The sequence below is a fragment of the Telmatherina bonti genome (assembly GCF_933228915.1).
Source record: "Telmatherina bonti genome assembly, chromosome: 24".
Taxonomy (NCBI): domain Eukaryota; kingdom Metazoa; phylum Chordata; class Actinopteri; order Atheriniformes; family Telmatherinidae; genus Telmatherina; species Telmatherina bonti.
Window position 1 is genome coordinate 5,853,789 of NC_136633.1, and position 12,838 is coordinate 5,866,626.

Here is a 12,838-nt window from a genome sequence, read left to right on the forward strand (position 1 = left end):
TATTTAGGGGCGTGTCCTTTTGATTGGCAGGTCCCCGATCTCCCGCTTCCAGTCAGAAGAACTGCAGGACTGTCTGCAGTCGAACGCAGACGCACCGTCCTCTCGGAGCGTTCAGACCCTGTGAGCCGGTCTGGTGGGCGGGTCTAAACTAAACATTTTCTGTTCATTATTTTCCTAAAAGAAGAAAAAAAAACAACAATGTTGACCTCTGACCTTTGTTGTAGCACGCCAGGCCGAGGTAGTTCACGGCGCTCTGGTGGACCCTCAGCCGCTCCTGGGAGGACTCGGGGAACCTAAAACATCCAGGACAGGCGTTAAACCGGGACGTCCAGGAGGACGGCGGTCTGGCGGGAACCAGTCTGACCTGGCGGCCTTGCGGCTGTAGCTCTGGCAGGTCTCCCAGGCGTCCAGACGCCTCAGGGCGTGCTCGGCCTGCTGGCGGACGCTGGCTCCGCCCAGCACGGCGTGCAGCGCCCGGCTGTAGAGCGACACGTACTCGGGGACTTTGGGGTGAGGATGGGTGAGCTTCACGAACTCCACGGCTGCTGAGACCTGCGGACAGAGGAGCGTGAAGACGGCGGGCCGTCTGGGACGGATCCGGATCAAACTGGTCGGACTGGCTCACCGCTTGCTCCTCATTGGCCGAGGCGGACAGCAGGAGGAAGGGGAGGGTCATGGGAAGGCAGCCGATGGCGTCCAGCTGGCCGTCAGGGAGGGAGGAGCCGAGTCTCTGCCTGGACCGCTTCTCTGCAAACGTCAGAACCTGGAGAACCAGCAGAACCCGGTCAGACAGGACAGGCGGGACCTTCCCAGCAGACGGACTGGGAGCACTGGCTTTACCTCACTGGGAGACGTCGGTCTGCCGTCCTGCCAGTCGGCGAAGAAGGAGCGGTGGAAGGACTCGGCGTATGTGTCGGCGTGCGAGCCGGGCGTGGTCATGAAGCGGACGTAGTCCGACAGGACGGCGGCTCGAGCGTCCGGCTGCGAGGCGTCGGCGAAGCGTCCGGCGACCAGAGACCGCGCCGCCCGCAGCGAGCAGAGGACGTTCAGCGTGTTGTCCCCCGCCCGGAGACCTGCAGCGCCACGCAGAGACAACGTCAGAGAGAGAACCAGAACCAGAACCAGCAGAACCAGTAGAACTAGAACCACTAGAACCAGCAGAACCAGTAGAACCTCGGTGGTAGTGGACCGAGCCGTCCGAGGACCGCCATAAGTCCAGCTTGTCGTGGAGGATGACGCTGCCGACCACGTCCGCCCGCTTGGCGCCGGACGCCCAGGCGCTGCGACCGCTACCCGCTGCAACACAACAAGAGCCAGTTAAGCCCCGCCTCCTCCTCGTCGCCATGTTGTGGTGGAGCGGCGCCGGTACCGGTGTTGGACAGGGTGAGGATGCTGGACGGGTGTCGGTCTGCAGGAGCGTTGAAGCCTGAGATCCATCCTCCAAAGTCCCGCCTGATGTCCTGGATGTCGTAGTACCAGTGGACCGGCATGGACATGGAGTCGGCCGCACACATCGCCCAGAACGCCTCCGACACCGAGCGGCGTGCTGCTGACATCACGGCAGACGGACCAATCAGCTGCAGCGGCAGCAGAAGAAGAGTCAGAACACCCGAAGTCCCAGTTTCCTCCTACGGCAGGATGTTTAACTGCTACTGGGAATAAAACACAGAGTTACAGCGTCCCAGTTGCTGGACTGGGACCTGGGACTGGTACTGGGATCTGGTACTGGGACCTGGTACTGGGATCTGGTACTGGGACCTGGGACCTGGTACTGGGACCTGGGACTGGGATCTGGGACTGGGACCTGGGACTGGGATCTGGTACTGGGACCTGGGACCTGGGACTGGGATCTGTTACTGGGACCTGGTACTGGGACCTGGGGCTGGGACCTGGGGCTGGGACCTGGGGCTGGGACCTGGGGCTGGGATCTGGTACTGGGATCTGGTACCTGGTACTGGGACCTGGGACTGGTACTTGGATCTAGTACTGGGACTGGGATCTGGGACAGGGATCTGGGACTGGGACTGGGACTGGGACCTGGTACTGGGATCTGGTACTGGGACCTGGTACTGGGATCTGGTACTGGGACCTGGTACTGGGACCTGGGACTGGGACCTGGTACCTGGGACTGGGACCTGGGACTGGTACTGGGATCTGGTACTGGGACTGGGATCTGGGACTGGGACTGGAACCTGGGACTGGGACTGGGACCTGGTACTGGGATCTGGTACTGGGATCTGGTACTGGGACTGGTACTGGGATCTGGGACTGGGACTGGGACCTGGGATCTGGTACTGGGACTGGGACTGGGACCTGGGACTGGTACTGGTACTGGGATCTGGGACCTGGTACTGGGATCTGGTACTGGGATCTGGGACTGGGATCTGGGACTGGGACCTGGGACTGGTACTGGGATCTGGGACTGGGATCTGGGACTGGGACCTGGGACTGGTACTGGGATCTGGTACTGGGACCTGGGATCTGGTACTGGGACCTGGGACTGGGATCTGTTACTGGGACCTGGTACTGGGACCTGGGGCTGGGATCTGGTACTGGGATCTGGTACCTGGTACTGGGACCTGGGACTGGTACTTGGATCTAGTACTGGGACTGGGATCTGGGACAGGGATCTGGGACTGGGACCTGGTACTGGGATCTGGTACTGGGACCTGGTACTGGGATCTGGTACTGGGACCTGGTACTGGGACCTGGGACTGGGACCTGGGACTGGTACTGGGATCTGGTACTGGGACTGGGATCTGGGATCTGGGACTGGGACTGGAACCTGGGACTGGGACTGGGACCTGGTACTGGGACCTGGTACTGGGATCTGGTACTGGGATCTGGTACTGGGACTGGGATCTGGGACAGGGATCTGGGACTGGGACTGGGACCTGGTACTGGGATCTGGTACTGGGACCTGGTACTGGGATCTGGGACTGGGACCTGGGACTGGGACCTGGGACTGGGACCTGGGACTGGTACTGGGATCTGGTACTGGGACTGGGATCTGGGATCTGGGACTGGGACCTGGGACTGGTACTGGGATCTGGTACTGGGACCTGGGATCTGGGATCTGGGACTGGGACTGGAACCTGGGACTGGGACTGGGACCTGGTACTGGGACCTGGTACTGGGATCTGGTACTGGGATCTGGTACTGGGACTGGTACTGGGATCTGGGACTGGGACTGGGACCTGGGATCTGGTACTGGGACTGGGACTGGGACCTGGGACTGGTACTGGTACTGGGATCTGGGACCTGGTACTGGGATCTGGTACTGGGATCTGGGACTGGGATCTGGGACTGGGACCTGGGACTGGTACTGGGATCTGGGATCTGGGATCTGGTACTGGGACTGGGACCTGGGACTGGGACTGGGACCTGGTACTGGGACTGGACCGCCTTGTTAGGTTCTTCTGTAATGGAGTAAAAATACAACGTAAATAAACCAACATGCTGTTGCATGAATAAACAAATAAATATCTTTTCCAATAATATTAAAACATTAAACCAAAATGAACAAAGAAAAAGAAAAATATTAAAATAATAATTATTACATAAAATTTTTTATTCAACTAATTTAACTAGTTGTGAAAAGTTAAATGGATTAATTTAATTTATTTCGTTAATTTATTTATAATAAACTAGTTAGTTTATTTCAATAAAAATTTTGTTTTGCTGTTTTCCTTTAATTGTATAGAGATAGATTGATATATAGACATATAGATATAGATATACATATAGACAGACAGACAGATAGACATATAGACATAGCGACAGATAGATAGATATACATATAGACAGACAGACAGACAGATAGATAGAGAGATAGATAGACATATAGATAGAGAGAACTGATTTAAAGCACAAATAAAACTAAGTGATACCTTCAGCGCGCGGAGCCTCGTGCTGTACCGTCGCGTGGCGGTGTGAACATGTGTGATCTAAACTTGTATAATTTTGTTACCAAACTGTTACCAAACTAAACCGGAAGTGGCTAACGTTAGCACCTACAGCTAACAGTTTATCACCACAGCTTCCAGTTAAACCAGTGACACTTTCCAGAGTTCCCATACACAAGTCACGCTCATTTAATGATACTTTTCTACAGAACTTGGTTATAAATCCGCTCTCCAGGTTGTTCATGTTTTCATTTTGTAAGGGTGCATGAGTACGGTGCCTGACGAGGCCAAAACAAAAAGCGAAGCGCTGTTAGCTTCCGAAGTGAATATTTTCCCTTGGTTTAGGCTTGCAGGCAGTGTGCACGCACCAATGTTTCAAGATTGGTAGCAAATAACTCTTATAAATTTATATTAAAAAAAAAAAAAAAAAAAAAAAAATTTATATATATATATATATATATATATATATATATATATGTGTGTGTGTGTGTGTGTGTGTGTGTGTGTGTGTGTGTGTGTGTGTTTATTTTCACCATGTGGAGTTTGGGCCTAAAACTCCACATGGTGAATGCTTGGTTAAATAATTTAGGAATTAACAGACGCATAAAAAGAAGTGATAGTTTAATGTGATTAATCAAGTTTTCATATATTTTATATTTAAATCTATTTTTGCTTTGTTTATTGTACCAATAAAAACATGTAATTTTGATTTTTATGTTGACTTTGGCAGCACATTACATTATTAAGTTAAAATTTTACTTCTCATTTTTACCTGCCAGACCATAGACATCAGTGCCAGACCGCCACCGGGTCAGAACTACGGCGACCTATTTGGACCATTTAGACGCGTTTGCGTAAATCAGTACAGATTGATATGCACGTGGAAAATCGGGAATATTTTTTTTAAATGTACTTTTTAATAATTTAACTTTATATTCCGCTTGTCGCGTTTTGTTTTTTAATGGAAGTTTTATGTTGTTTTACTGATGCGCTGCTGTTAGCTTAGCAGTTAGCTTAGCAGCTACACAGCTGAATGAATCAACCAGGCTAACCTGGTCGGGATGGAGCTAAACTACTCCATTTAACCTGATTTAACCGAGTAGCTGGTGCAGTAAGCGGTTCTAGGGACGGACTTCTCCGCCATCCCGCTGATGGTTCATGTTCAGCTGCGGGATTTTGTTTTTAACGTGTTACCGGTTCAGCTAGCTGCGTGCTAGCAGGCTAACGTCCACAAACATGGCAGACCTGTTGGATCCACATGAAGTTGGTAAGAATAAAGATCTCACAGGTGTTTAGTAGATAAAATGTGCTGCTTACTGCCGAAACAGGTGATAATAGTAGTTAGTTATCACTGGTAGTAAAGCTGGAGAGGAGTCACATAAAACAGGTTTTAGACTTAGACTTAGACAGACTTTATTCATCCACAAGGGAAATTCTGTTGTCACAGTAGCTCAGAACAGCAATAGAGGAAGAAATAGAACAGCAATATTAGGTAAGAAAAAAAAAGTAAATAATAATAATAAAATAGAATAGGTACTATCCATAAAGCAATCTGGAATATGTACACTTTTACAAAGATAAAAGATAAATAAAACTATCTAAAGTAAAATTAGCAGTATAGAATATGGAAATTTAGAAATTTACAATATATACAACATGTGACTAAATGCAGTGCCAGTTTACACAGAGGCTTTGAAATGAATGTTAGTTATCTGTCACAAAGTGGGGAGTTATTGTACATCTGTATAGAGAATGGTAAGAATGTGTTCTTGTAGCGCTCACTGTGACAGCGCAGCTGTAAAAGTCTATTGGAGAAGGAGCTCCTTTGCCCCTCTACAGTCCGGTGGAGTGGATGAGCAGGATTGTCTATAATAGAGAGCAGTTTGTCCAGAGTCCCCCTGTCCCTCACTGTCACAAATGTCTCCAGTTGACAGCCAACCACCTGTCCAGCTTTGCGGATCAGTTTGTCAATCCGAGAGATGTCCCTTTTGGATATACTGCTGCCCCAGCAGGCCACAGCGAAGTACAGGGTGCTGGAGACCACAGACTGGTAAAAGATCTCCAGCAGTTTACTGCACACATTGAAAGACCTGAGCTTCCTCAGGAAGTACATTCTGCTCATGCCCTTCTTGTAAACAGCATTACAGTTGTCCCTCCAGTCTAGTCTGCTGTTCACATGGACTCCGAGATATTTGTAGCAGTCCACTATCTCCACCTCTGAGCCCTGGATGGTGATGGGCTCCACTGGTGTCCTCTTTCTCCTGAAGTCGATGACCAGCTCCTTTGTCTTGTCCACATTCAGGAGCAGATGGTTAGCCTGGGACCACTTCACAAAGTCTGCAATCAGTGTCCTGTACTCCATCTCCTGTCCATCCCCGATACACCCCACCACCGCAGAGTCATCAGAGAACTTCTGCAGGTGGCAGGACCCGGAGCTGTACTGGAAATCAGAGGTGTACAGAGTGAACAGGAAAGGAGACAGGACAGTGCCCTGCGGAGCTCCTACATTACTGACCACAGTATCAGACAGGGTGTTCCCCAGCCGCACATGCTGAGGTCTGCCAGACAGGTAGTCAGCAATCCAGGAGTCAGTGGAGGAGCTGACACCCATCACCATTTTCACAAGTGTGAGTGGTTTTACAGGTGTAGTAAAGGGTTTACACACCTGGAATAAGCTGCCTGGATATGTGGATATGTGCAAAGTCTGATAGACCTGATGGTCTGAAGGCCTGCATCTGGTCTGAAAGGTCCAGACTGTGTGATATGTAAAATCTCCTGATGTATTTTGCAGAAAAGGCCAAAACCTTCTGGACCGAGGAGGACGTGGACCAGGTTTTCAGTTGGGTTTCTGAGTACCTGGACCACCTGAAGAGAGTGGTGAAGAAAAACACGGCCACAGATAAAGGTACGCACCGTCCTCAGCGTTGGTCCTACTCAGGCCTTGTGGTGCTTCTTTAGGTGAAAATGTTTCTTCTGGGATGGATACGTGTAGTAATTCTTCTCTCTGGTCATGGTTTTACCTTCCCTCCTCCTCCCACACATCTGTGATACTCTGTAAAAGTGTTCTGCAGCCCGTCAGGTGACCTTATAGGCCAAAAATGTCCAAAACTTAGAAAGCCGTCAAACATTAGCATTTTTCCCCTTTAACTACTGCAAACCTGCTCAAAACTACTAAAACTTTAACACTTTTTGTAAACCATTTGGTCCATATTTATAGAATATAAAATAATTCATATTTTTTGTATGGTGTAACAGATGAAATCGGGTTTTAAACTGACCTTTTAAGGGTTAAGGCGACGAATGTTTGGTCGCTTTGAGTGTGTGATGTTTCATGTCTGCAAAAGGAGAAAACCAGACAAAGAACGTTGATGTTCCTACTGACAATCCTCCATTTGTTGTTCCTGCTGACGTTCCTGTCATTGTTCCTGCTGACGTTCCTGTCGTTGTTCCTGCTGACGTTCCTGTCGTCGTTCCTGCTGACGTTCCTGTCGTCGTTCCTGCTGACGTTCCTGTCGTCGTTCCTGCTGACGTTCCTGTCGTTGTTCCTGCTGACGTTCCTGTCGTTGTTCCTGCTGACGTTCCTGTCGTTGTTCCTGCTGACATTCCTGTCGTTGTTCCTGCTGACGTTCCTGTCGTTGTTCCTACTGACGTTCCTGTCGTTGTTCCTGCTGACGTTCCTGTCGTTGTTCCTGCTGACGTTCCTGTCGTTGTTCCTGCTGACGTTCCTGTCGTTGTTCCTGCTGACAATCCTCCTGTTGTTCCTGATGTTGTTCCTGGTGATGTTCCTGCTGACGTTTCCTGTTGTTGTTCCTGCTGACATTCCTGCTGTTGTTCCTGTCGTTGTTCCTGCTGACGTTCCTGTCGTTGTTCCTGCTGACGTTCCTGTCGTTGTTCCTGCTGACGTTCCTGTCGTTGTTCCTGCTGACATTCCTGTCGTTGTTCCTGCTGACATTCCTGTCGTTGTTCCTGCTGACGTTCCTGTCGTTGTTCCTGCTGACAATCCTCCTGTCGTTGTTCCTGCTGACGTTCCTGTCGTTGTTCCTGCTGACAATCCTCCTGTTGTTCCTGTTGTTGTTCCTGTCGTTGTTCCTGCTGACGTTCCTGTCGTTGTTCCTGCTGACATTCCTGTCGTTGTTCCTGCTGACGTTCCTGTCGTTGTTCCTGCTGACAATCCTCCTGTTGTTCCTGATGTTGTTCCTGGTGATGTTCCTGCTGACGTTTCCTGTTGTTGTTCCTGCTGACATTCCTGCTGTTGTTCCTACTGACGTTCCTGTCGTTGTTCCTGCTGACATTCCTGTCGTTGTTCCTGCTGACATTCCTGTCGTTGTTCCTGCTGACATTCCTGTCGTTGTTCCTGCTGACAATCCTCCTGTTGTTCCTGTTGTCGTTCCTGTCGTTGTTCCTGCTGACATTCCTGTCGTTGTTCTTGCTGACGTTCCTGTCGTTGTTCCTGCTGACGTTCCTGTCGTTGTTCCTACTGACGTTCCTGTCGTTGTTCCTGCTGACCTTCCTGTCGTTGTTCCTGCTGACAATCCTCCTGTTGTTCCTGCTGACGTTCCTGTCGTTGTTCCTGCTGACGTTCCTGTCGTTGTTCCTGCTGACAATCCTCCTGTTGTTCCTGCTGACGTTCCTGTCGTTGTTCCTGCTGACAATCCTCCTGTTGTTCCTGTTGTCGTTCCTGTTGTTGTTCCTGTTGTCGTTCCTGTCGTTGTTCCTGCTGACGTTCCTGTCGTTGTTCCTGCTGACGTTCCTGTCGTTGTTCCTGCTGACATTCCTGTTGTTGTTCCTGTTGTTGTTCCTGTCGTTGTTCCTGTTGTTGTTCCTGGTGATGTTCCTGCTGTTGTTTCCTGTCATTGTTCCTGCTGACAATCCTCCTGTTGTTCCTGTTGTCGTTCCTGTTGTTGTTCCTGTTGTCGTTCCTGTCGTTGTTCCTGCTGACGTTCCTGTCGTTGTTCCTGCTGACGTTCCTGTCGTTGTTCCTGCTGACGTTCCTGTCGTTGTTCCTGCTGACGTTCCTGTCGTTGTTCCTGCTGACATTCCTGTTGTTGTTCCTGTTGTTGTTCCTGTCGTTGTTCCTGTTGTTGTTCCTGGTGATGTTCCTGCTGTTGTTTCCTGTCATTGTTCCTGCTGACAATCCTCCTGTTGTTCCTGCTGACGTTCCTGTTGTTGTTCCTGCTGACATTCCTGCTGTTGTTCCTGTTGTTGTTCCTGTCGTATTTCCTGCTGACGTTCCTGTCGTTGTTCCTGCTGTTGTTCCTGTTGTTGTTCCTGCTGACATTCCTGCTGTTGTTCCTGTTGTTGTTCCTGCTGACATTCCTGTTGTTGTTCCTGTTGTTGTTCCTGCTGACATTCCTGCTGTTGTTCCTGTTGTTGTTCCTGCTGACATTCCTGTTGTTGTTCCTGCTGACATTCCTGCTGTTGTTCCTGTTGTTGTTCCTGCTGACATTCCTGCTGTTGTTCCTGCTGTTGTTCCTGTTGTTGTTCCTGCTGACGTTCCTGTCGTTGTTCCTGCTGACGTTCCTGTCGTTGTTCCTGTCGTTGTTCCTGCTGACGTTCCTGTCGTTGTTCCTGTTGTTGTTCCTGGTGATGTTCCTGCTGTTGTTTCCTGTCGTTGTTCCTGCTGACAATCCTCCTGTTGTTCCTGTTGTTGTTCCCGCTGAAATTCCAGCTGTTGTTCCTGTTGTTGTTCCTGTTGTTGTTCCTGCTGACATTCCTGTTGTTGTTCCTAATGTCGTTCCTGTTGTTGTTCCTGCTGACATTCCTGCTGTTGTTCCTGTTGTTGTTCCTGCTGACATTCCTGCTGTTGTTCCTGCTGACATTCCTGCTGTTGTTCCTGTCGTTGTTCCTGCTGACGTTCCTGTCGTTGTTCCTGCTGACGTTCCTGTCGTTGTTCCTGCTGACATTCCCGTCGTTGTTCCTGCTGACGTTCCTGTCGTTGTTCCTGCTGACGTTCCTGTCGTTGTTCCTGCTGACAATCCTCCTGTTGTTGTTCCTGCTGACGTTCCTGTCGTTGTTCCTGCTGACGTTCCTGTCGTTGTTCCTACTGACGTTCCTGTCGTTGTTCCTGCTGACGTTCCTGTCGTTGTTCCTGCTGACGTTCCTGTCGTTGTTCCTACTGACGTTCCTGTCGTTGTTCCTGCTGACGTTCCTGTCGTTGTTCCTGCTGACAATCCTCCAGTTGTTCCTGGTGATGTTCCTGCAGACGTTTCCTGTTGTTGTTCCTGCTGACATTCCTGCTGTTGTTCCTGCTGTTGTTCCTGTCGTTGTTCCTGCTGACGTTCCTGTCGTTGTTCCTGCTGACGTTCCTGTCGTTGTTCCTGCTGACAATCCTCCTGTTGTTCCTGATGTTGTTCCTGGTGATGTTCCTGCTGACGTTTCCTGTTGTTGTTCCTGCTGACATTCCTGCTGTTGTTCCTACTGACGTTCCTGTCGTTGTTCCTGCTGACGTTCCTGTCGTTGTTCCTGCTGACGTTCCTGTCGTTGTTCCTGCTGACGTTCCTGTCGTTGTTCCTGCTGACGTTTCCTGTCGTTGTTCCTGTTGTCGTTCCTGTTGTTGTTCCTGCTGACGTTCCTGTCGTTGTTCCTGCTGACGTTCCTGTCGTTGTTCCTGCTGACGTTCCTGTCGTCGTTCCTGTTGTCGTTCCTGTCGTTGTTCCTGCTGACGTTCCTGTCGTTGTTCCTGCTGACGTTCCTGTCGTTGTTCCTGTTGTTGTTCCTGTCGTTGTTCCTGTTGTTGTTCCTGGTGATGTTCCTGTTGTTGTTCCTGGTGATGTTCCTGCTGTTGTTTCCTGTCGTTGTTCCTGCTGACAATCCTCCTGTTGTTCCTGCTGACGTTCCTGTCGTTGTTCCTGCTGACATTCCAGCTGTTGTTCCTGTCGTTGTTCCTGCTGACATTCCTGCTGTTGTTCCTGTTGTTGTTCCTGCTGACATTCCTGCTGTTGTTCCTGTTGTTGTTCCTGCTGACATTCCTGCTGTTGTTCCTGCTGTCGTTCCTGTTGTTGTTCCTGCTGACATTCCTGTCGTTGTTCCTGGTGTTGTTCCTGCTGACATTCCTGTTGTTGTTCCTGTTGTTGTTCCTGCTGACATTCCTGTTGTTGTTCCTGCTGTTGTTCCTGTTGTTGTTCCTGCTGACATTCCTGCTGTTGTTCCTGTTGTTCCTGCTGACATTCCTGTTGTTGTTCCTGCTGATGTTCCTGTTGTTTTTCCTGCTGTTGTTCCTGTTGTTGTTCCTGCTGACATTCCTGTTGTTGTTCCTGGTGTCGTTCCTGTTGTTGTTCCTGTTGTTGTTCCTGCTGACATTCCTGTTGTTGTTCCTGCTGTTGTTCCTGCTGACATTCCTGCTGTTGTTCCTGTTGTTGTTCCTGCTGACATTCCTGCTGTTGTTCCTGTTGTTGTTCCTGCTGACGTTCCTGTCGTCGTTCCTGCTGACGTTCCTGTCGTTGTTCCTGCTGACGTTCCTGTCGTTGTTCCTGCTGACGTTCCTGTCGTTGTTCCTGCTGACGTTCCTGTCGTTGTTCCTGCTGACATTCCTGTCGTTGTTCCTGCTGACGTTCCTGTCGTTGTTCCTACTGACGTTCCTGTCGTTGTTCCTGCTGACGTTCCTGTCGTTGTTCCTGCTGACGTTCCTGTCGTTGTTCCTGCTGACGTTCCTGTCGTTGTTCCTGCTGACAATCCTCCTGTTGTTCCTGATGTTGTTCCTGGTGATGTTCCTGCTGACGTTTCCTGTTGTTGTTCCTGCTGACATTCCTGCTGTTGTTCCTGTCGTTGTTCCTGCTGACGTTCCTGTCGTTGTTCCTGCTGACGTTCCTGTCGTTGTTCCTGCTGACGTTCCTGTCGTTGTTCCTGCTGACGTTCCTGTCGTTGTTCCTGCTGACATTCCTGTCGTTGTTCCTGCTGACATTCCTGTCGTTGTTCCTGCTGACGTTCCTGTCGTTGTTCCTGCTGACAATCCTCCTGTCGTTGTTCCTGCTGACGTTCCTGTCGTTGTTCCTGCTGACAATCCTCCTGTTGTTCCTGTTGTTGTTCCTGTTGTTGTTCCTGCTGACGTTCCTGTCGTTGTTCCTGCTGACATTCCTGTCGTTGTTCCTGCTGACAATCCTCCTGTTGTTCCTGTTGTCGTTCCTGTCGTTGTTCCTGTTGTCGTTCCTGTCGTTGTTCCTGCTGACGTTCCTGTCGTTGTTCCTGCTGACAATCCTCCTGTTGTTCCTGATGTTGTTCCTGGTGATGTTCCTGCTGACGTTTCCTGTTGTTGTTCCTGCTGACATTCCTGCTGTTGTTCCTACTGACGTTCCTGTCGTTGTTCCTGCTGACATTCCTGTCGTTGTTCCTGCTGACATTCCTGTCGTTGTTCCTGCTGACATTCCTGTCGTTGTTCCTGCTGACAATCCTCCTGTTGTTCCTGTTGTCGTTCCTGTCGTTGTTCCTGCTGACATTCCTGTCGTTGTTCTTGCTGACGTTCCTGTCGTTGTTCCTGCTGACGTTCCTGTCGTTGTTCCTACTGACGTTCCTGTCGTTGTTCCTGCTGACCTTCCTGTCGTTGTTCCTGCTGACAATCCTCCTGTTGTTCCTGCTGACGTTCCTGTCGTTGTTCCTGCTGACGTTCCTGTCGTTGTTCCTGCTGACAATCCTCCTGTTGTTCCTGCTGACGTTCCTGTCGTTGTTCCTGCTGACAATCCTCCTGTTGTTCCTGTTGTCGTTCCTGTTGTTGTTCCTGTTGTCGTTCCTGTCGTTGTTCCTGCTGACGTTCCTGTCGTTGTTCCTGCTGACGTTCCTGTCGTTGTTCCTGCTGACATTCCTGTTGTTGTTCCTGTTGTTGTTCCTGTCGTTGTTCCTGTTGTTGTTCCTGGTGATGTTCCTGCTGTTGTTTCCTGTCATTGTTCCTGCTGACAATCCTCCTGTTGTTCCTGTTGTCGTTCCTGTTGTTGTTCCTGTTG

General features: G+C 50.0%; 2 protein-coding genes across 4 annotated transcripts in view; one reads left to right on the top strand and one right to left on the bottom strand.

Moving 5' to 3' along the window:
• LOC306773809 (uncharacterized protein) overlaps window positions 1-5,706 on the bottom strand; it is an 11,909-nt gene extending 6,203 nt beyond the window's left edge. The window contains exons 1-7 of one of the 3 annotated variants that reach the window (XM_079263728.1): window positions 5,688-5,706; window positions 1,370-1,649; window positions 1,174-1,296; window positions 841-1,073; window positions 626-763; window positions 365-552; window positions 214-293 (exon numbers count right to left, since the gene is read on the bottom strand). In XM_079263728.1, the coding sequence (XP_079119854.1) occupies window positions 214-293; window positions 365-552; window positions 626-763; window positions 841-1,073; window positions 1,174-1,296; window positions 1,370-1,556 (949 nt within the window). In that variant the 5' untranslated portion in view covers window positions 1,557-1,649; window positions 5,688-5,706. Of the gene's footprint in view, window positions 1-213; window positions 294-364; window positions 553-625; window positions 764-840; window positions 1,074-1,173; window positions 1,297-1,369; window positions 1,650-3,890; window positions 4,162-5,687 lie in introns of those variants that run through there. The other 2 variants (XM_079263726.1, XM_079263727.1) reach the window with 2 other exon arrangements.
• The window catches only part of setdb2 (SET domain bifurcated histone lysine methyltransferase 2), a gene marked incomplete at its 3' end in the record, with an annotated part of 41,395 nt that continues 33,604 nt past the window's right edge, over window positions 5,048-12,838 (top strand). The window contains exons 1-2 of the mRNA XM_079263853.1: window positions 5,048-5,172; window positions 6,697-6,810. Of these exons, the coding sequence (XP_079119979.1) occupies window positions 5,142-5,172; window positions 6,697-6,810 (145 nt within the window). The 5' untranslated portion in view covers window positions 5,048-5,141. The remainder of the gene's footprint in view (window positions 5,173-6,696; window positions 6,811-12,838) is intronic.